This window comes from Talpa occidentalis, unplaced genomic scaffold, assembly GCF_014898055.3.
Source record: "Talpa occidentalis isolate TD23 unplaced genomic scaffold, MPIMG_talOcc4v2.1 talOcc4.3, whole genome shotgun sequence".
Taxonomy (NCBI): Eukaryota; Metazoa; Chordata; class Mammalia; order Eulipotyphla; family Talpidae; genus Talpa; species Talpa occidentalis.
The window spans coordinates 115,345,193-115,369,403 of NW_023603184.1; the positions used below are offsets into that span (position 1 = coordinate 115,345,193).

Sequence of the window (24,211 nt, forward strand, 5' to 3'; positions counted from 1 at the left end):
GAGAGGAAGAAAGGTTCTATTTTACAAATACTTGTTTTGAGGAAACATTGACACTGATTGTTAGAACTGCCTGTCGGGAAGAGAGAGATCACTGATGGAAATAGTTATTTATTATTATGAAACTGAAATTTTGGGGTTTTAAGTAGGTGGGATCGGGGAGTGCCCACGTTGCTGGAAATGTGGAAAGAGAATTAAAAAAAAAAAAAACAAAACAAAACAGGAGGAGATGAAAGAGAGATAGATAGAAAAATCCATGAGAATTAGAGAATGTCATCAGTGACACATTCTTCAGGGGTGTTAATGAACATGAGTCCTGAGAAAAGGATTTAGTTATCTAATAGCATAAACTGGAAAACAGAATCCTGACAGTGGTTGTGTTATAAGCCATTTTGCAAAGAGTTTTAGAAGTAAGTTGTTTCAAGGGAATTGATGACTGCCAAAATAGGTTACTTAGTCAAGTTTGGCTTCATAAAAAAAAGAGGATGCTCATTTGGAAAATAGAATTGAGGGAAGGATTCTTGTTTCTTTTTGTTTTCAAGACGAAAGTGACCGTCAGGCAGGATCTAAGGAACTAGGTAAAAGTGTTAGGTTAGGAAAAGAGAGACATTGACCTGAGTCTGAGGGAAGAGGAATGTGGATAGAGGTGTAGATATTTTTAGAAACCAGAGGACACAAAAAGTAAGATGGAGGAAGTAAGGTATATGTGAAGATAGAGTTCACATTATGGACTGCTTTGATCTCCTTAAACTGGAAGAATGAGGAACCCTAGTATAAAATTAGGGATTTGGAAAACAGGGAAAAGAGAGAAGAGATTTTGGAAAATGGAGTACAGAGAATGAAACAAAGTTGATGAGATTAAGAAGATTGTCCATAGAGTGAAGGCTGAAGTGAGTCTTGCTTGGTCATTGTTTTTCTTAGATCATTAGGATTCTCAAGGTAGAGATAGAAGACTTACTGAACGAAGCTGAACCTGATGCTAGATCACAGGTTAGCCCCTTTGGTGGTAGGGATTAGAAGTTTGTGTAGAGAGCAGGGTGGGGAGTCTTACTCATTTAGACTTGGAAGGAACTCAGCTTAGTCCAAATATTGAGAATCTTCTAGCATCTGTATGTCAAACACTGTAGTAAGTTCTATACATTGCTCTATTTACTTCTTATACAGCCAAATATCATTATTAAGCCCATTTTATAGATTAGATGATTGCATTTTAGAATTTAATTTTAATTCCCTCAACAACATAAAAGTGTAAGAACTAGGATAGAACCAAAAGCAATATGATTTCAGAGCCTGCTCTTATAAATAATACTATGTCCAGTGATGTCCAGTAGTACTATAGTGTAAGCCACATATGTAACTTTAAATTTTGTGGTAGTTATCTTTAAAAAGGTGGGGGGAAAAGTCACAAATGTTTGATAATTTATTATGTTCAAAATATTTTATTCAGTAATCAATATAAAAAATTAGAATTTTATACTGAGTTTGAAATCCAGAGTATCTTAGCACATTTCAGTTTAAAGTATCCACATTTCAAGTTCTCAGTAATCACATGAGACCAGTGGCTACCGTATTGGACAATATAACTCTGTCTCCTTAGACCTAAGGCCAAACCGAAGCTTAGGGAATGCCCAGAGGGCGCCTTTTGCTTGTGACCACACTGATTTGTGTGAACGCTATGACAATAGAGTGGCCTAACTTTCCACTGTTTTCCTGACTTACTGGGAAAGTCTCCTGTCGTTAGGAGCTACAGCAAACCATTGAGAGGTAGTTGTTCACAGCTACTCCCCTTGAAACTCCAAAAACTAAAGCAAATACAGAAATGAACCAGATGGTAATTATTAGAATTAAATAAGAATTCTCAACTTTTCTTTACATAATCTGTGTTCATAGTATTATACATTTTGTACATCCTTATCATTTACAGAGCATCTTATACATGCTTTCTTATTTGAATCTCATAAGAGATCAGTGAAACATTATATATATTTATATAGGCAATGAGTTGATTTTAAATAGGGATTTAAGTGATTTGCTTTCGTTTTGGATACTAAACTTGAACCCAAAACTTTTTTTTGTTTGTTTGTTTGGTTGGTTGGTTTTTGTTCTGGCTTATTTTTCTGTTTTGCCCTGTGCAAGGGAAAAATACAGTGAATTGTCACCAGATAACACCACTCAGAACTCAATATGTTGGTCTCTTATCTGAAATGCAGCCCTTAAAATCCTACATAATTGTTTTAGTAGCTATATTCCAGTTCTTGCTCTTAATTTACATGACTGTGATTGTCTTATGTTGCCCAAGAAAAAATCTAAATGGACACTTTTGTTTTGGGCATTGTTGTTATATATAGATTCCATAGAATTGATTAATCATGTAAACATGTTGCTAGTCATAGTAAATTGAGGAATTACTTTGGTTCCACCACCACTGTTCTTATTTTGGCAGAGATAACCTTGACTCTTTAGAAGAACTGCATGTTATCAAGTTAGTGGGTTTTATTTTCCTGAAATTAGGCATTAAGACAGGTGAATACCCCTCCACTTGCATATTTTATATATGGGATTTGTATGAGTTTTTTGTTTTCTTTTTTTTTTTAAAGTTTGAAACACAGGATTTCAAAGTTAAAGCATTTAGAAGCAGAGATTTCAGATGTATAAGTTGGATCACATATAAAGGACCTTGAATGCCAGAAACTTGAGTATCTTATTTTGTGTTTGGGGACCACATGATTAGGGTGTTTAAGGCAGAATAATATAGAGGATAAATAGCTATCTGATATGTCTGAGGCCTGACTAGTTCAAATTGACAGTAATTCTAGGGGCTGAATGTCCTAACTCCAAAAGTGCTCACTAACAGAAAAAGACATTGTAACTCATCAAAACTAATGGATGACTAATGGTATTTAAGTGAGATTGCTATTAAGCCACATGAATACTGACAGCATCAACATCCCAAGGTGAGACAGTACCACCCAGTCATTCCTAGCCAGGAAGATAATATAGTACACTCATAGCACAGTTACTCTTACTCTTCAGTTTTTACCATAGTGTAATTACCAACTAACTTCTTTATGCCTTAGTTTTATAAAATGGAGGTGATAATGGTATCTGTTTCAAAGAGTATTTGTAAGAAATAAATCACCTAGTACTATATGCTTACAATAGGATTTGACATACAGCGAGACTCAATAAATATGAGCTGCCATTGTCGGTGCTGTCAGTTCTCTTAGGAATATTTAACAATTATTATCATTTTTACAGTTTACATTTTTATCTTCTAGCTATTTTGTTAAAAGCTACAATGAAACAATTGCCTGCAGCAACAGTTCGACTTCTTTCAAGTTCTCAGATAATCACTTCAGTGGTCAGTGTTGTAAAAGAACTTATTGAAAACTCCTTAGATGCTGGTGCCACTAGCATTGAGGTTAAACTGGTGAGTGTCTTTGAGAAACTGAGTAACTACTCAAATAAAGCAAATAAGGGCCAATCAGATTTTTTTTCTTACATTAACTTTCTTTCTGTGTACCAGTAAATTGCTCTTAGGACACTAGACTCTTTGTCTTTAAGAGTAAATTCTAAAACTTAAATTTTAAATAAAATCAACATTTTAGTAACTCTAGAGGAAATTGTAAAAGAAAATCTATTCTTTAGGATGCTTGCCTAAAACATGAATTCAGTATGTCTGTATTTCTATTATTTATTCTTGGTTCATATTTACTTGTTTTATGTATTCTCATTTGTATGTTGTTTTTCTACCTAATGTTATTTCAAAATGGTTTACCTTGTTGCTTCATAGTTTTCATGTTTTCAAATGTAAGTACTACATATTAAATTATTTGAGATAATATGACTTATGGTACTCATTTGGATTTGTTAGGGTTAGTTTGCATATTTACCTCCCCTATTATAAATTACCAACTCGTAGAGGAAAGGTCTATAACTTAGTCATTTTTTATGTCCTCCATAGCTGGCCACATGATGATGAACACATTTGTTTTGAGTGATTGTGGCAGTGCATTTCTCCTAATTATCAGATACTTTCATTATCTGGTATTATGACACTAGAAATAATACTGATACAAATATCTTTGTAGGAAAGATATCTACTCTTTTTATGTGTATTCTTTAGTAGTGGAGTTGACATTGGAATCTGGTCTTTCTGACCCTAAAACCCTTTTAAGATCTTTTTTCTGTGCCACTGGTTCTCACAGCATCTGGGTGCATCAGAATAATTTTAAGAGTTTGTTAAAACAATTACTTGGCAGAATTTACATTTAGCACGTTTCTAGTTGGTACTGAACTACTGTTCTATATAATATCAAACCTTCATTTGTTTTCAAATAGTACACTATAAGCTTTATAAACATAAAAATGACTAAGTTTATAAACGCAAGGAAAAACTTTTTTCTTAGACATTTCATATTGTCAGTTCAGTTTTCTTGGATTGACAATAATTAATAGGATTAAATAATTATATCGACAGATTTCACTCAATCTTCAGTAGGCAAACATATTATTCTTGAAGTTCTCTAGAAGAAAGAAAAAGTTTTTAAAAATAGTGTTACAAGGTTTGCAGAAGCCCTCTTATGAAAGAAAAGCAAACATTTTTATCTGGCTGTGTATTTTAGTTTCATGACATTTATCAGTTTCTGTTTTGTAAAGTTTTAAAACACTGTGTTGCTCTATGTAATGTATAGACCTATTTTTATTATGATGTCATACAATAGTAACTGCCCTGACCAGCAGTGTTTTCACAATCAGATAATTAAATATGTTGTTGTTAAACATTTACATAGATATTTATGTGGTTATTTTTTTGTTTTTGTTTTTGTTTTTGCTCAGATGCCTATAGTTCTTACTTATATTGAAAGATTTGCATTTCTATAATTAATGATTTTTTTTACAATATTGAGCAGGCCAAGCTTTTCCCAGAATGTTAATTTTTTGTTTGAGAGAAAGGTGATGACCTAAATCCTAGATGCTTAACACTATACCTTGTATCTCAGTTTATCTAAAAGTTACTAACATACATTTTTATATAATTATAGGTTATTAAGAAGATGTAATATTTTAAATACTTGTGGAAAAATTTTTTCCCTTTATAGCTTGCATCTATAGCCACACAGAGAAAATTTTGTGAGGAGTATGACAAAAGTTTGTTACCAAATTTAGAATATAGTAGTGTAAATTGTGATCACTATACGAATTTAGTTTTCATTTTTGTTATGTATGCATATTTTTAGTATTTTGTTTGAGAGATTATTTATATACAAAAATATATAATTTAGCATTGTTTTAAGGCAAGTTTAATCAGTTTTAGGCATAAATACCTGTAATACTGAAACAATACAAGGAAACCTTAAAGATCAGACTAACTTCCTTATTTTACAGTTGAATCTGAGTCCAGGGAAAACTAGGGACTTACCCCTTGCACCATAACTAAGAAGTGGTAGAGTTAAGAGTTTAAACTCATTCCTTAATGTTAAGGTTTCATTTAAGAGAAAAATGACAGAATTTGTTTAACTTGTTTTTCTTTGTTTCCAGAAACTATTATCTCTGTGATAATAGTTTATTGTCTTTATATACTAAGAGTATTTTAAATTTTTCTATAGGAGAACTACGGATTTGATAAAATTGAGGTGCGAGACAATGGTAAGGGTATTAAGGCCATTGATGCACCTGTAATGGCGGTGAAGTACTATACCTCAAAAATAAATAGCCATGAAGATCTTCAAAATTTGACAACTTATGGTTTTCGTGGAGAAGCTTTGGGATCAATTTGTTGTGTAGCTGAGGTAAGGTAATTTATATTGACTGGTTTAATGATTTCATAATCACAGAATATTAGAATTAAGAGAAAATGAACCCAGATTTTGTCAGAATGTGGGATTTTTTAATGGTGGTAAAATACACAAGAATTAACCATTTTTAAGTGTATAGTGACGTTAAATACATTCATGTTGTTACGCAGCCATCACCATCATCTAGCTCCTAAAATTTTCATATTTACAAACTGTACACATGAAATAATATATTATCACCATTCTCCTGCCATCTCCCACTCCTCCTTCTCCCCATACTCCTGGTAATTATACCATCTGTCGCTTTGAATTTGACTGTTCTAGGGTACCTCTTATAAACGGAATCATAGAATATTTATCCTTTTGTCTGTGACTGACTTCTCTTAGCATAATATCTTTAAGGTTCATACGTGTTGTGACATGTATCAGAATTTCATTCCTTCCTATGCTGAATAATAATAATTCTTTATAGGTACAAGCCACATTTTGTTTACCCATTCTTCTGTTGATGGACATTTGGGTGGTTTCTACCTTTTGGCTGTTGTAAATAATGCTGCGGTGAGATGTTCCTGCTTTCACTTCTATTGCATTTTTTTGCAGGGTCATATAATAATTCTGTTTATTTTCAATGTTAATATTTGTTAGAGGAAAAAATGGTTTAGTGGCCCATTAAATAAAATTAAACATCTTAACTGTAAACACTTCTCAGTGCCTTTACTAACACACATTGTGAATTATTAAGGGTGGTAGTTTATAGTGGGTTCACTTCCCTACATCTTTCTGATGTAGGGAGTGGCACTTAGGTGGCATTCACTATTTTTCTGTTGTTATATGGAACATGCTCTGGAAATACCACTCTAATATAGTTAGATTGTGCTCTCGAGATATGAATCATCTTGGCCTAAACCGTAGTCAAAGGCAGATTAGATCCTGGAACTTTGCTTTCCTGACTACTGATTAGGTGCTTTTATTGTCTATAAACCCCAGAGTTCAGTGCCTGACCCATTCATATGTGTAATAGCAATTATAATTCGCTGCTTCTGCCCTAGACAATACAATCTAGTTTGAGGTAAAGCCCATCTAGAACCTTGATCTCTTTGTTTCTATGTATCTTAGTTGTGTTTGATCACATGACTGTACTAGTTTCTTTGTGTTGTACTGTTCCTATGTGTGTTTGGTTCTGTTTTACAGTGTGATATTATCTGTGCCAGTGAATGACAAGGCAATTATGAGGATCTCTAATTCTCTAAGTTTGCCCATTGCTTAGGCTTGTAGGCCTTGCTTGGATGAGAATGCTCAGGTACAATAAAATGGTAGGACTTTATACCATATTCTAGGAAAGTGGTGTTAACAAGAGATATTATTCCTATTTCTTCAACTGGTCAATGGACTTAGCTTAGTTTTCTCAGCAGTGTTATATTCTCCAGGTATATTGTGGTCTTCTCTTTGTCCTGTGCATAGAGTGCTGGCATACTATAGATTTTCTCCATTTTTTGTGGGTAGAAGCTCAACTAGAATTTACTTTCTGACTTTGGGGCTCTCTGATGATACCTAAATAAGAATGAAAATTTGTGGGTGGGGGAAGAGATGGAGTTTACAGTGGGAATTTTCTTTTCATTGTCTATATTTTATGTTTTTTTAATTTTTTTATATATTTTTTACATCGTTCTTCATTTTTGTATAAAGACTACTTCTCATCTTGTTTTAGTCCCCGTGAAATTAATTTTTTTTAAGATTTATTTATTTATTTATACAAGAACTGGGGCACAGGCCAGATGCGTGGGAGGGTGAGAGGATTCAACAGAGACAGAGTGGGGAACAGAACAGGCAGACTGACGAAATACACTGCTGAGGGGAGCAGCGGGCGAGACAGAAAAGGTCTGCGTGCCATGTGGGACCCTCGCCAGCCGGCTGGGATCGAACTGGTGCTGCAGAGGCTGCGGAGAGCTTCACAGTGCTGCGCTCTACCGCCTGTGCCACCAGGGGAGGCCCCCCGTGAAATTAATTTTGCTGTGTTGTGGCATAAAGGACTTGGGGCTTTTGTGTGTTAAAATTCAGATGTTTAGGCACCCACTAAAGGAGGAAAGATATGTGTTTCCTTAAGTTCACTTTTTTTAAAATCTGTATAGATTTTGGATGGAGATTTTTTTTCTCTGCTTCCCTTACTGAACACCTGGTTTATTTAAAGTTCACAGAGTTTCCAAGAAGATTTTAGGGAAAAGCAACAGGGCATTAAACAGGGAACAACTGGCATTGACCATCTTTCTCCCTAGAGACTGGGCATCTACAGCCCTTGTATCTTTAGAGTCTGTGTTAAAAATGGCATATGATTTTTTTTTTTTTTATAAATACTTTTTTTTTTTTAATTTATTTATTTATACAAGCACTGGGTACAGTCAGAAGCACGGGAGGGTGAGAGAATTCACCAGAGCCAGAGCGGGGAGCAGAGCAGGCAGAAGGACCGAAGTACACTGCTGAGGGGAGCAGCGGGCGGCAGGAGAGGTCTGCGCACCATGTGGGACCCTCCTCCTGTGGCCGGGAGCAGCCGGGGATCAAACCGGCGCTGCAGAGGCCGCGGGCAGCTTCGCAACCCAGCGCTCAGCCGCTGCGCCACTGCATGTGATTTTTAACAGGGAGCTTCTGAAGCTCTAAGTATTAATATTGTTTAAACTCTCAGTGGCTATTTTAGTAATTATATAATTTGATGGTGTAAGTATTTGATTTTTTTAGCTGTTGCCAAACTTAGAATATAGTTTTTTATCTTCGTTTTGATGGAGTATTGCTAAAATATTTATAATTTGATTTTTTTGTATATTCTATAATATGAATGTTTTAGAACTGAAATTGGTTATTATCAGTCTTGTCTGCTAGGTGGCAGCACTATACTTCATCTTTTAAAATATATTGTTCATAAGGTACGTGATTTATCCAAATCTTCAATGTAGTTAGGTTAATCGTTGTCCAGTTATCTGCATCTTGTTTCTCTATTTGATTACTTAATCTCACTTGCTAAATAAATTTATCGTTTTGGTTTTTGTTTCATTTTTTTGAGCCATTTGAATGCCTTGAGTATAAGTGCTTAAAATAATTTTGCTCTTAAAAATTGCAAAAGGAATAAAAGAAGTATCAAAGTGTCATAGTAATAAAAACCTATAATGTTTAAAAAATTATGTTAGATTTATAGACTGTCAGGTGTTTGTCTTAAAATATGAATAGCATTTTATATTTGGGAAAATCACTGAGAATTAGATGTGGATGCATACATACACACAGCACAATGATTTGTCACATATATATATACTCCAGATCAAGATGCAGATCTTTATAAGCACCCCTGCAGGTTCTCTTATGCCCCCTAACCAATCAGTACTCCTCAAAGGTAATGGCTGTTCTGACCTCTATCAATTAGTACAATTTGTTTTTCACCTTAAATCTAAATGGAATCTTACAGTATGTATTTTGGAATGGTAGATTTTGTTGCTGGTGATTCAGGTTTACTGTGCCTCAAAACCAAAGGAAATATAGAACTGGAAGGGACCCTGATAGTAGTGGATCCTGATTCACTGCCCAGAATCTCTTCTTCAGGACTGAGCACTCATTTTCCCAGCTACCAAGAATATTGGTAACTGAACCTTCCCAGCTAGTTCTACCTCTAAAGGTTGTCATTGCCCAAGTTGAAAGAGCTGCTTTTGAAAGAGCTGCTATTGAAAAGAGCTGCTTTTCCCACATCATATAGGGCAATCTGTATCCAGTGACTAGTTGATGAAGAATTGTGGAAGACCCTATCTGAATTAAGAACATCTCTGTCATGCTGTCTTTTTTCCAAAGTGCCTCCAGGGTGTGAGTGTCTTGTAATGATTGTGGCACAATCACACCTCTCTTTCTACCATATCCCCACTAGTACTCATCTTGGGATTACTCCCTAATAAACTTCCTGCTCACTAGTCTCTGTCTCATTATGCTTAATTGGCATGTTACCCTACAATGTAGGCCTTCTGTGGTTCAGTCTCCTCATATTACTGATGAGGAAACTGAGGTTCTAGGAAGCCAAATGCCAGGTCTCCTTACACTGACATCGAAACACAGTCTAATAATTAGCCAAGTGATGCTTCATTGTCTACTATTTGCAGAGCATTGTGGTAAATCAGTTACCTCAGAGGAACTGTGCACAGTGAAGTAAGTCAATGGAATATGAAAATTGTGACCTAGTTAGGGATACACTGCGTTTCCATGGCAAAGCCAAGATTAAGCTCCAGTTTTATGCCTCCCAATAGTGAGTTTTCCACAGTAGGTCATGCTGCCTTCTTATTAGCATAGTTAGAAAGGTATTTTAAAATACCTCCACATTAAAATTATAAATATATTTAGATCTGCAGTAGTAAGCTCAGTAGATAATCAAGGAGTAGTCAAGTTGAATCATATGTGGGAGAATTCTGTTTAGAATTTCATCAATACAGAAAGTAATTATGTTTATTAAGGTCAATTACATTCAAAAATATTGTTTTTTCAGTTAGACTTAATGAAAGCTTTTGGGGGAGACAAGTTCACTTTTTAAACGTAACGAATATTATTTACTCAGAATTGACATTTCATATATAGAAATTGCATATTTATTTTTAGGATTCCAGTATATTTTGAAACTTTTTGGATTGTGATTGTAGTTACATAATAAAAATGGTGATTTATTTTATCTGCTAGACTAATTGATGCAGATAACTTCAAAGTCATACAGTTGTAAACCATCCCAGTCTTAGTTGATTGATAATAAGTAATTAGGATATAGTTTTGTCACATTATAGTAAGCAGACATTCACCCAAACTCCAACTATTGAATTTATTTTTTGTAGATTACTTTAAAAATATTGATAATTTTAATTAAGAAAAAGTTAAGTAGACTTCCAGCAAAATTGACTGGAGACATTTAGAAAACATTGAATTCCATGGTCTTTATTTAAATATTTTAGAAGAATGATCAATTTTCCTAATTTGTCAGTTATAAAGTGACTTCCAGTCATAGAATTGAAAAGTACCGACATAGAACATTCTTTTTATACCTACTGATTATCCAGTTAATATTTTAAAATGGGATTATTGTTTTCCAGAATTATGTGATGACTGTATTAGTGACTAACACAAATCGACAAATAGGGTTTTCTTTAAAATCTTATCATCAAGCATAACCTCTCTTGAAAAATTTATTGTTTCTTTTAGAGCAATAATTTTGTGATATTTACCATTCTTTACTGTTAAGTTCCTGTTACTAGTCTTACAGACTGGAATGAGCTAGAGATAGAGAAAATATCGTTCATAAAATTTTCTATGAAAACTCTTTGTATAATTATTCCTATTACAAAACATTTAATAAGATTTTATGTCTTTGTTAGGTTTGATGTACATTACATTAAAAATAATCATTTTCCTTCCAAAATGAAACTCATTTAAATTTTTTAAACAGATTTTAAATGGAAACTAGATTATACCTCAATTTTTGGAGGAACAGACAGTTTTACTTTACTTTCTTAAAGTCTGACAAATGCTGAACGAGGAGTCAGAAGCCCATTTCTCATTCCCAAATGTTTGAATAATAGATTTGGCCTAAGTCATAAAACAGGTTAACTTTTCTCAGAGTCATTGTTTTAATCTATAAAGTAAGAATGATGATTTGAGGGGCAAATGATATAATACCTATTAATGTATCTTGAATATTATCCCCTACTATCCAGATGGTATTATTTTCACTCTGGACTTAATGTGAACAGTAGTAAGTAGCTGTACTACAGAGTTGATGATGTCATCATACTTGCTCATTCCTTTGTTGGCAAGCAGTATTTCATCTCAGCTTTCAAAGTTTGTATAAATTCTTCTGCATTTTGGGGACATCCTTTTAAAAATTTAATAGCCATTCTAGGTAGATTCCTTCTAATTTTCACCAAAGGTCTTTATAGCATAAGTTCCTTTTTTTTCTTTTTTTACCCTGTGAAGAATTAGAAGAGTTACCATCTTTCCTCTTTATAACCCTTATGTTTATTGATTCATCTAACCAACATTTTTAAAGTGATTACACTATTTTTGGTGTCATTCTGAACTATCAAATTTATTGTACCTAATTTTGTAATGAAATCATATGAGAACTTTAGGTTTGTTTTTGTTCTGCAACGTTAAACCTCTCTGCATTAAAGGGACCAGAATGAGAAGCGAAGTCTGTTTTGAAAATGGAAGTAGAGTCTCCCTTATTTGTGGTTCACATATTAATAATAAGGGTAAGGGGAAAACCTCTGGCATCATACTGATGGTTCTTATCTCCTCTTCCTATGTCCTTTAAAGCCATTGCGTAGAGCTTTAGTTAGAATAGGCACAGGAATTTTTGAAACAGTTGAAATATCCTGCTTTCCACATGCAAACTTTTATTAAAAGAGGAAAGCTAGGGCCAAGACTTCCCTGTTGCTTTTCTCCCACAGCGATGTTCAGGGAGAAGGTTCTGAAGTCAGAGCGCTTATATTAGTGCATAACTGTGCGCAGGCAGGCAGACATATGTTAAGCCGGAGGAGAAAGACCTATCCATCACTCAGGCAAACTACTATATTTCAGCTGAATTACAAGTACCGTTTTTCTTAGTTTTTAAATTCATATTTCTCTGCCAAAATATTCTTCCAAAAATCTGCCAATAAGCAAACAAAACCAAAACTTTAATGTAGTTATCTTAAAAGAATTTTTTAGAGGATTTGAATGAATTACCAGCCTATATCCTGTCTTTAATTTACTTTTTATCTAAAACATTGAAGAAAATCATACTTACAGAAAGTTTGGATTCTTTTCAGTAATTTTAACTTTGTTAGTACTATAATTTCTTTAAACTAAGAAATTGTACCAGGGAGTCAATTTTTAATAACTGATAGGTAGTTAGTATAACCTCTAGGGTCCTCTAAGGATTTATAAAACATTTCCTTCTAAAATAGACTTGTTTTAAAATTCTTTACATACATTTCTTTGTTTCTTCCCTTGACACCACTAGATCCATTTACTGTCACAGTTCCTCAATGTCTATAGTAAGAAGCACCAGTAATAATTTGTAATATTAAAGATGCTTCTGATAGTGGAGTTACTGCTGCACAGCTAACACATTCTGAACCTGTGCCTGGTCCAAAAAAAGGTTTCCTGTCCAGGACACAGGGTCATATGATGAAATGAACTCTTGAAATACAATTCCCTCCTCTGAGGAACACACTGTATTTCATGAATTTGTGAAACATGCATATGTATGTTATTCTTCACTGTCTTTTACAAAGAATTTCCATCTAAATAAATTTTCATCGTACCCTACACAGCCTAATTTTAAAACATTTAATGTTGGAAAGCAATATTGTGTTCTATTTTTCACTTTGACATAACTATTACATTATGACCAGTAAGATCCTATTTTACTTTTCAGCACTTCACATTATTTCTCTAGGATGGAGTATATTTACTACTCACTAATGTGTTTAAAGGATGAACAAGTTAATACCCATAAAATGCTCTGAAGTAGTTAAAGCAAAAGCCCATGTAACCTTATAAAGTATTAGCATCATCTTCATCTTATCATCACCCTCCCCTTAAAGATGATACTGTAATCATTTATTCAGGACCATCTAGCAAGCCACTGGCAGAGCTAGTACTAGAACTCAGAGTTCCAGGGCTGCCTTTGCTCAGTGACACCAACTTTAGGTCAGGTGGCTGGCTCTTTGGAGAATAGAAATAGAATTCAGTTGACCTTGGCATTTTGGAGAAGTGGTTGGTTAAATGTAGAATTGTTTTTAAAGGGACAATCATGGAATAATTAAATTAGAGACAGGAAAAAAGGTAAATCTCTAGCAATTTCTTTCCTCTTTGATTTGAACAAACAGAGGAAATCACTATTGGACACACAGTAGAGTTGAATGTAGCAGGGAAAATTAAGATTAGTTATTAGGAAAGCTTTTTAAATTACACGACTTTTGAATCATGGATTGTATTTTTGGAGGAAGTAGATCAGTCATGTAAGAGTATTCAGAGAGTCATTCATATATTTGTCTGTTTTAGATACAGATTTTTGGGGGAACTTTTATCACAGAAATAAGAGTTTGAGGCAATGCCCCTAGTAAGGATTTTGTAGACATTGCTCAGATAATAATACCATGAGCTATAGAAAACATATTTATTGTGTGGTGGCTCTGGTGTTTCCTGGCACACAATGTTCTCTAAAGCCACATTGTCTGTAGTAAATCTGCAGGTTGGGATAGCAACAGAACTATCAAAGGTAAATTCGGCTTGACCCAGAGAAGCTGTGGCAGTAGAGATGGATCTTTCTGACTTCTTTGTAAATTATATAGATTTATTTTAAGATAGTTAACTCTTGAGTCCAAGGATGGGTCATCACAGCTCACCAAAATGTGAAGAAGCTCTCCTTTCCTGAATCCTCCCTGCTTTCCTTGCCAGCATCTCCACTCTCCACCTCTGGTATTTCCTGACAGTGACATGGTTTACTGTTGATACACTCTCCTACTAATCTCATGAGGTAGGTAAAACAAAAGCTGAGGGTAAGGATTTCTCAAGAGAGTAGAGACATTCTTAAATTTACATTTCTGTGTAACATCTTAGGAAATATTTTCATGCCAAATAAAATTCTTTTTTGTACTCCCTTTTGTTAAAAATATTTTAATCAATTAAAAATTTATAATTAAATGAGTTCAAAGCACAGTGAAGAAAAAATTGCCTATAAATGTGTATGATCTGTATTTTCTTACTGTTTTGAGCCATTAACTTAAAATACAGAAGTGCAGTTTTATACAGAATATAAAATATTGAGGGAATGATCATTTTACAAAAGGATTATTCACTTTTCCAACCAGTTTATGGCAATAGTCTGTTAAAAAACAGGTTTCCCTAATACAGATAAAGTATTTCATTTTATAGGTATAGTTCATATAATACACATGGCCATTTCAGGCATGCTGATTTATGTGTGAGTGTTTTAAAATAGTTTACTCAAGATGAAGATAAGTAATTTGAAGCACAACAACATAAGCTAGTCTGTTGTTTATTAGTATAACTCTGAAGAATATTGTAAGAGAAGTAATCATAAGAAATTACCAAATAAAACTCTTATCAATCTTAAGTAAATATATGGTAATTATTTTAAATCTAATTTGATAATGAACCTTCTATAATATTTGAAGTCATGAAGTATTTTTTTCATATTCCAGGTTTTTATTACAACAAGGACGGCTGCAGATAATTTTAGCACCCAGTATGCTTTAGATGGCAGTGGCCACATAATTTCTCAAAAACCTTCACATCTTAGTCAAGGTAAGAGAGTAGCTTTGTAGTATTCTTTGCCTTTTTTATCTTAATCATTTAAAAAAAAAAATTACTGCTCCTTACATTTGAATCCTCTGTTTTAGTCTTAGTCCTGATAAAAGCTAGTTAACTTTCAAATAAACAGTCAATCTTCACATTAGCCACCAATCTCTTAAATACTTGAAGTTGTTCTCAAAGAAGAACTGTGTGAAAGACTTTGGACAACAATGTAGATTACTCTTCTATTAAGAACTGTAAGAGCAATTTTTTGGCTACTGTTAAATTACTAATGTCTTATTTAAATATGAAGGATAACATTTTATTGAAATGCCCAAAACATTACTGATTTGGCAATCATGGCAATAAACCATAATATCAAGATGTTATCATTAAATAAATAATTTTAAAATGTTTACTTGTAGAAAACTTCAGATATGCACAAGAGAATATCATTCAGTTTCAACAGCTTTCAACCCATTGAAAATACTGTTTCATTTAATACCCTCACCTACTTCCTTCTTTTCTGTGTTAGGTAAAGCAAATAAATGTATTAATTATTGTTGCTTTTGTAATTTATTTTTTAGTATTTTATACATGTGTAATTTTATTACTTTATAATTGACTCATTTAAGTTCCCCTATTTCTAAAGTTTCTTCCCTTTAGTTTTAAGGTTAAATTGCTAGATTTTTGTTTTTCAATTTAGTTGTCTTTCTTCATTGAAATGTAATTTTTTGGTATCTCAATATTGATATTAAATTCTCTCATTCTTTCATTTTATGGATCTTAAAATTACTGATTACTTTTTGTACAAAAAGAATTAATATTTTGAATTAATAGGAGCTCCTAAAAAACACACTAACACTTTTTCCTCATTAATGAAAATAAACTCAGTCTAGTACTATTTAATTTGATGTACATAATATTGTACATATTTTTTTTTTAAAGATTTATTTATTTATCTATACAAGCACTGGGTACAGTCAGAAGCACAGGAGGGTGAGGAAATTCACCAGAGCCAGAGTGGGAACAGAACAGAACAGGCAGACTGACGAAATACACTGCTGAGGGGAGCAGCGGGCGCGCCAGAAGAGATCTGTCGCTCCATGTGGGACCCTTGCTGGTGGCCGGGAATCGAACCGGCACTGCAAAGGCTGCAGGCAGCTTCGCAGCCCAGCGCTCAACAGCTGCACCACCAGGGGAGGCCCATATTGTACATATTTTAATTAAAAATAATAGATTGTGATTCTTATTTTTTTGTATGTTGAAGGTTAGGACAAATAAAAGTTGGTTTTTAATATAGTTCCTATCCAGAAATGCTTGACTTCAAATCTTTTTTTTTTTTTAATTTTATTTTTATATTCCCCATACAATTGCAACGCCCTGATTTTGACCCCAATCCCTCCTTTCCCCGCCCCTCCCCAAAGTGTGTCTCTGGTTCATAGTTGTTTGTGGATTTTGATTTTTGTCTTCTTATAGTTATTCTTTTTTCTGGTCCCTTATTTAGGTTTTCTAGATTCCTGTTATGAGTGAGACCATCCGGTATTTTTCTTTTTCTTTCTGGCTTATTTCGCTGAGTATGATCCCTTCCAGCTCCACCCATGTTGCTGCAAATTGCATGTGTTTATCTTTTTTAAATGCTGAGTAATATTCCATGGTGTATATGTACCACATCTTCTTGATCCAGTCATCTATTTTTGGGCATTTGGGTTGTTTCCAAAGCTTAGCTATCGTAAATTGTGCTGCTATAAACATAGGGGTGCAGGTGCTCTTTGGAATTAATGTTTCTGTGTCCTTTGGGTAAATACCTAGGAGTGCAATTACTGGATCATATGGAAGCTTTATCTTTAGTAGGTTGAGGAATCTCCACACAGCTTTCCATAGTGGTTGGACCAGTTTGCACTCCCACCAGCAGTGCAGAAGAGTTCCTGTCTCTCCACATCCTCACCAACATTTGTTGTTGCTAGTTTTTTTAATATGTGTCATTCTCACTAGTGTGAAATAGTATCTCATGGTAATTTTGATTTGCATTTCCCTGATTGCAAGTGACGTTGAACATTTTTTCATATGCCTGGTGGCCATTTGTATTTCCTCTTTGGAGAAGTTTCTTTTTAGCTCTTGTGCCCATTTTTTGACTGTATTATTTTCCATGTTTTTGTTGAGTCTCATCAGTTCTTTGTAGATTTTTGTGATCAGCCCTTCAACATTAGTGTTGGGTGCAAAAATTTTCTCCCAGTCCATGGGGTTTCTCTTTGTTTTCGTTATTGTCTCTTTTGCTGTGCAGAAGCTCTTTAATTTGATGTAGTCCCAGCTGTTTATCTTTGCCTTCACTATCACTTCTTTGGATGATGCGTCTGTAAAGATGTCTTTGAGGTGCGTGTCATGTAGTGTTTCGCCTATATTTCCTTCTATATATTTGATGGTTTCAGGTCTTATGTCTAGTTCTTTAATCCATTTTGAGTTGGTTTTTATGCATGGTGTGAGGTAGTAGTCAAGCTTCATTCTTTTGCATGTAGCGACCCAGTTTTCCCAGCACCATTTATTGAACAAACTTTCTTTGCTCCATTGCATATTCTTTGCCCCTCTGTCAAAGATTAGTTGACCATAGATCTGTGGGTTTATTTCTGGATTTTCATTCAGTTCCATTGGTCCATGTATCTGTTCTGGTTTCAATACCATGCAGTTCTGATTATTATGGCTTTGTAGTATAGTTTGAAATCTGGGCGAGTGATGCTTCCATTCCCTTTTTTTTTTTTACAGGAGGGTTTTGGCTATTCAGGGGTTTTGGTAGCTCCATATGAATTTCATCAGTATTTGCTCTGTTTCTTTGAAGAATGACATTGAAATTTTAATTGGAATAGCATTGAATCTGTAGATTGCTTTTGGTAGGATGGCCATTTTGATAGTGACCTCAGATCTTAAGAGCTCAAATTAGGAAACCATTAAGAGAGATTTGAGTGGCTGTTCAGTTGAGAACTTTGAAGTGATCTAGTCACCTTATAAAACTTAAACATTTATTTTCATCTTAGTAGTAGTCTACTCTGAATGGCCAAGGACTTTGCAGCACTCATACTTCTCATGTTTTTCTGTATTCATCTCCATGGGAATCATGACATAGCAATCCTTAAATGTGGAATCTTACTGATCATTGCCCATTTGCTGGTTTTTCTTTTCTTGCTGACGTAAGTCTCCTTTCAGTGAGTGATAGCATGTAGGCATATAAAGGAATTTCTACAGCAGTCAGTGCACCTTATTTTCAACAACATAGTTAGAAGGTCAGTAATTCTAAAACTAGTAATTACCTTTCATTACTCACTTTTTTCTCCTAAAAAAAGTTGATTGGTTGGTAAAACAAAAAATCAAACCATTTGTTTCAGATTGCTCTAAGGGGACATAAAAATCCACAGACACTTTCAAAAGCCCTTTACATGTAGATTGCCTTAGTGCTGATGGTTTTTCAGTGAGTGAATCACAGACTCACATTTCACTACCAGCTGTCATTCAGCTTCCATTTAAATATTTTCTATGTAAGATAAAACTACAGTTCAACCACCCTAATTAATACCTGTGCATTTAAGGTTCTTGTAGATTAATTTCTGCTGTAGTGTGAACATCCTTGCTTAGCAGTTTCTCTTTTTATCATCTGATAGTATAATACCTGTAGATAGTGTAACTATAGGTGCAGGGACAACTTAAAATTATTTTAGGCACTGGAAAATTTGTTACTCCTTTAAAACACATATTTTAAAATGTTTAAAAATAGTTTACTGGAGTTTCCATTTCTGGCTTTTATGGGTGGAGGAAAAAATCTTATGGATTAATTTAACCATTTAAAATGATAGTATGTCGTTTTAAATTACCCTTACCTTCTGTTCACTTCTATTTTAAGATATTTTAAAAATTAAGATGTAAAACTAAGTCTCCAGCTCTTAAATTCTTTTGCCAAGAACTCTGACTTAATTGTTTTAGTCATGTTTTTTTCTGTCATCACTTCTATTCCTTATATCCTCTGTAATCAGTATTAAGCCTTCTAAATTGATTTACCCTCCTAGACATATTTTTTTTAACACCTCCTACTACTCTGCCTTAGGAATTTCTCAGATATCAAAAGTAGTATATCTGAAGTACTCTAGTCAGGGTATTTTCTTTCCCTATCATGTTATTAGAGTAGAGCATCATGTTCTTTTTTCATATTGAGATTGGGACTTTATTCATTAAGTAGCTTAAGAAAGATTTGATATATTCCAGTAGCCACACCTCTTTACATTAAGAATATAAATAGCTGCCTTTATAAATGGCATAACATAGGGTCATATAAAAATATAACAAGGAGCATATTATAGGGTTACAGTTTAACTCTGGTGTTTGTAGATTGTGCTAAAGTTAGCTGAGCAGTTCTCTTGTAAAATATGATAGTATACTAGGGCCGCCTCCCTATTAGCCAAGGTTACTTGGTCTTTTTTTTTTTTTAGGATCTACATTTCATTTGGAATCAACAGAGTTTTCCATTATTAAGTTTTTTTTTAATAATAAATTTTATTTTTATATTCCCCATACAATTGCAGCCCCCCCATTCTGTCCCAATCCCTCCCCTCCCGCCCCTCACCCCCAAAAAGTGTCTCTGGTTCATAGTTTTTTGTTGATTTTGATTTTCACTTTCTTATAGTTATTCATTTTCCTGGTCCCTTATTTAAGTTTTCTAGATTCCTGCTATGAGTGAGACCATCCGGTATTTTTCTTTTTCTTTTTGGCTTATTTTGCTGAGCATGATCCCTTCCAGCGCCATCCATGTTGCTGCAAATTGCATGTGTTTATCTTTTTTGAATGCTGAGTAATATTCCATGGTATATATGTACCACATCTTCTTGATCCAGTCATCTATTTTTGGGCATTTGGGCTGTTTCCAAAGCTTAGCTATTGTAAATAGTGCTGCTATAAACATAGGGGTGCAGATGTTCTTTGGAATGGATGTTTCTGTGTCCTTTGGGTAACGACGTAGGAATGGAATTGCTGGATCATATGGAAGCTCTATGTTTAGTAGGTCCAGAAATCTCCACACAGCTCTCCATAGTGGTTGGACCAGTTTGCAATCCCACCAGCAGTGCAGAAGAGTTCCTTTTTCTCCACACCCTCGCCAACATTTGTTGTTGCTAGTTTTTTTAATATGTGCCATTCTCACTGGTGTGAGATGGTATCTCATGGTAGTTTTGATTTGCATTTCCCTGATTACAAGTGATGTTGAACATTTTTTTCATATGCCTGTTGGCCATTTGAATTTCCTCTTCAGAGAAGTTTCTTTTTAGCTCTTCTGCCCATTTTTTGACTGGGTTATTTTCTTTGTTGTTGCTGAGTCTCATCAGCTCTTTGCAGATTTTTGTGATCAGTCCTTTATCATTAGTGTTGTGTGCAAAAATGTTCTCCCAGTTGGTGGGGTTTCTCTTTGTTTTTGTTATTGTCTCTTTTGCTGTACAGAAGCTCTTTAATTTGATGTAGTCCCAGCTGTTTATCTTTGTCTTCACTATCACTGCTTTGGGTGATGTGTCTGTAAAGATGTCTTTGATGTGCAAATCACGTAGTGTTTCGCCTATATTTCCTTCTATATATTTTATGGTTTCAGGTCTTATGTCTAGTTCTTTAATCCATTTTGAGTTGATTTTTGTGTATGGTGTGAGGTAGTGGTCAAGCTTCATTCTTTTGCATGTAGCGACCCAGTTTTCCCAGCACCATTTATTGAACAAACTTTCTTTGCTCCAATGCATAGTCTTTGCTCCTTTGTCAAAGATTAGTTAACCATAAATCTGTGGGTTTATTTCTGGATTTTCTATTCGATTCCATTGGTCTGTATGTCTGTTCTTGTTTCAATACCATGCAGTTTTGATGATTATGGCTTTGTAGTAGAGTTTGAAGTCTGGAGTGTGATGCCTCCATTCCCTTCTCTTTTTTTCAGGAGAGCTTTGGCTATTCGGGGTTTTTTGTGATTCCATATGAATTTCATCAATAATTGTTCTATTTCTTTGAAGAATGACATTGAAATTTTGATTGGAATAGCATTGAATCTGTCTATTGCTTTTGGTAGGATGGCCATTTTAATAATGTTTATTCTTCCAATCCATGAGCAGGGGATGTCTTTCCATTTCTTTGTGTCTTCTTCTATTTCTTTTAACAGTGTTTTATAGTTTTCTTTGTATAGGTCCTTTACCTCTTTTGTTAGATTTATTCCCAAATATTTGATTTTTTTTGTTTCAATAATAAAAGGGATGGTTTTTTTGATTTCTTCTTCAGATTTATTGTTTGTGTATAGGAAGGCTACTGACTTTTGCGTGTTGATTTTGTATCCTGCCACTTTACTGAACTGATTGATGAGTTGAATTAGTTTTTCTGTGGAGTTTTTGGGGTTCTCTATGTATATTATCATATCATCTGCAAATAGTGATAGTTTGACTTCTTCTTTTCCTATTTGGATTCCTTGGATGTCTTTCTCTTGTCTTATTGCTCTGGCTAGGACTTCCAATATTATATTGAAGAGCAGTGGTGAGAGTGGACATCCTTGTCTTGTTCCAGATCTTAATGGAATTGCTTTCAGCTTTTCACCATTGAGAATGATACTGGCTGTTGGCTTGTCATAGATGGCCTTTATGATGTTGAGGTATGTTCCTTGTATCCCAAGAATTTCAAGGGCTTTTATCATGAATGGGTGTTGCACTTTGTCGAAAGCTTTCTCAGCATCTATTGATATTATCATATGGTTTTTATATTTCATTTTGTTGATGTGTTGGATAACGTTGATTGATTTTCGGATGTTGAACCATCCTTGTGTCCCTGGAATGAATCCTACTTGGTCGTGGTGAATTATCTTATGGATACATTGTTGGATTCTGATAGCTAAAATTTTATTGAGGATTTTTGCATCAGTGTTCATTAGGGGGATTGGCCTGTAATTTTCCTTTTTTGTGTTGTCCTTATTCGGTTTTGGTATTAGTGTAATGTTGGCTTCATAGAACGTGTTTGGTATTGTCCCTTCCTTCTCAATTTTTTGAAAGAGTTTGTGAAGGGTAGGCACTAATTCATCTCTGAATGTTTGGTAGAATTCATTTGGAAATCCATCAGGTCCTGGGCTTTTGTTTTTGGGGAGGTTTTTGATTACCATTTCAATTTCGCTGCTTGTAATTGTTCTGTTTAGGTGTTCTATTTCTTCTTTATCTAGCTTTGGGTGATTGTAGAGTTGTAGGAATTTGTCCATCTCCTCTAGATTGTTGAACTTGTTTCCATACAACTGTTCATAGTAGTTACTGATTATTCTTTTGATTTCTGCTGTGTCTGTTGTGATTTCTCCTCTTTCATTTGTGATCCTGTTTATTTGTGCTTTCTCCCTTTTTTCCTTTGTGAGCCTGGCTAGGGGTTTGTCTATTTATTTTTTCAAAGAACCAGCTCTTGGTTTCATTAATTTTTTGGATTTTTTTTTAGTTTCTATTTCATTTATTTCTGCTTTGGTTTTTTATTATTTCTTTTCTTCTACTGGTTTTGGGGTTTTTTTGTTGTTCTTTTTCTAGATCTTTGAGCTTCGAGATTAGGTTGTTTCTTTGAGTTCTTTCTTGTTTCTTGATGTGAGCTTCTATTGCTATATATTTTCCTCTTATTACTGCTTTTGCTGCATCCCATACATTTAGGATATTGGTCTCCTCCTTGTCGTTCAATTCAAAGAATTTTTTAATTTCTTCTTTGATCTCCTCATTAGTCCAGTGGTCTTCCAGTAGTGTGGTTTTTAATCTCCATGAGGTAGGAAAGTTCCTTGCCTTCTTTTTATGGTTTATTTCTAGTTTGATGCCTTCATGGTCAGAAAAGATGGTTGATATGATTTCAGTCTTGGTGTATCTGTGGATGTTTGTCTTGTGCCCCAGTATGTGATCGATCCTGGAGAATGATCCGTGTGTGCTTGAGAAAAATGTGTACTCTGTTTTTTTGGGGTTTAGTGTTCTATAGATGTCTGTTAAGCCCAAATGCTCTAGGTCCTTATTTAGAGCTTTAGTTTCTTTACTTATTTTTTTGTCTTGTTGATCTATCCATTGTTGATAGTGGTGTGTTGAAGTCTCCCACTATGTATGTGTTTTCTCTGATATCTGTTTTCAGAGATGACAATAGTTGTCTGATATATTTTGGTGCTCCTTCGTTAGGTGAGTATATGTTAATGAGTGTTATTTCTTCTTGAAGTATTGTCCCCTTGATCATAATGTAGTGACCATTGGGGTCTCTTTTTATTTTTTTGAGTTTGAAGTCTGTTTTATCTGATATAAGTATAGCTGTTCCTGCTTTCTTTTTTGGTCCATTTGCTTGTAGGATTGTTTTCCATCCTTTAACTTTGAGACTATTTTTATCTTTTGTAGCTAAATGTGTTTCCTGGAGACAGCAAAAGGTTGGGTTTTGTTTCTTAATCCAGGCTGCAACTCTGTGTCTTTTTATTGAAAAGTTTAGTCCATTTACATTTAGAGTTAATATTGATATGTTAGCATTTGTATTTGCCATTGTGTTTGTCTTTCCTTTGATTTTATTTATTTATTCTTTTAATAACTTTTTTTTTGGCCTTCTTTCGTTGTTATTCGTCCCTCTGAGGTTCTGGCTTTAGGATTCCTTGTAGTATTTTTTGGAGTGGGGGTTTAGTCATAATGAAATTCCAGAGTTTCTGTTTGTCTGGGAAGGTCCTTATTCTTTCTTCATAGAGGAAGGAGAACTTTGCGGGATAGAGTATTCTTGGTTGGCATCTGTTTTCTTGGAGTCTGTTGACTATGTCCCTCCACTCTCTCCTTGCCCATAGTGTTTCTTCAGAGAAGTCTGATGTCAGCCTGATTGGCTTTCCTTTGAATGTTATCTGTTTCTTCCCTCTTGCCAGCTTCATTATCCTGCCGCTTTTCTTCCCTATTAACTTTTTTTTAATGGGAGGTCTTACTCGCAGCGTCTCCTCGCCACTATGTTGCTCCGCCCCTTTCCATTATTAAGTTTTATTCAAACATATAATTGTGATTATTTTGGTAATCCTCAATTTTTTTTTTTTTGGCCACTGAAACAGTAACATCAATATAGATTTGGTCTTTGATGCATAACATATATTA

The 24,211-nt window shown here is 34.4% G+C and overlaps 1 protein-coding gene across 5 annotated transcripts in view; it reads left to right on the forward strand.

Annotated features, from left to right (window-relative positions):
• The window catches only part of PMS1 (PMS1 homolog 1, mismatch repair system component), a 91,264-nt gene that overhangs the window by 20,597 nt on the left and 46,456 nt on the right, over positions 1 to 24,211 (forward strand). For all 5 annotated transcript variants that reach the window (XM_037523698.2, XM_037523695.2, XM_037523696.2 and 2 more), the window contains 3 exons: positions 3,276 to 3,427; positions 5,607 to 5,789; positions 15,017 to 15,119. In XM_037523698.2, the coding sequence (XP_037379595.1) occupies positions 3,296 to 3,427; positions 5,607 to 5,789; positions 15,017 to 15,119 (418 nt within the window). In that variant the 5' untranslated portion in view covers positions 3,276 to 3,295. The remainder of the gene's footprint in view (positions 1 to 3,275; positions 3,428 to 5,606; positions 5,790 to 15,016; positions 15,120 to 24,211) is intronic.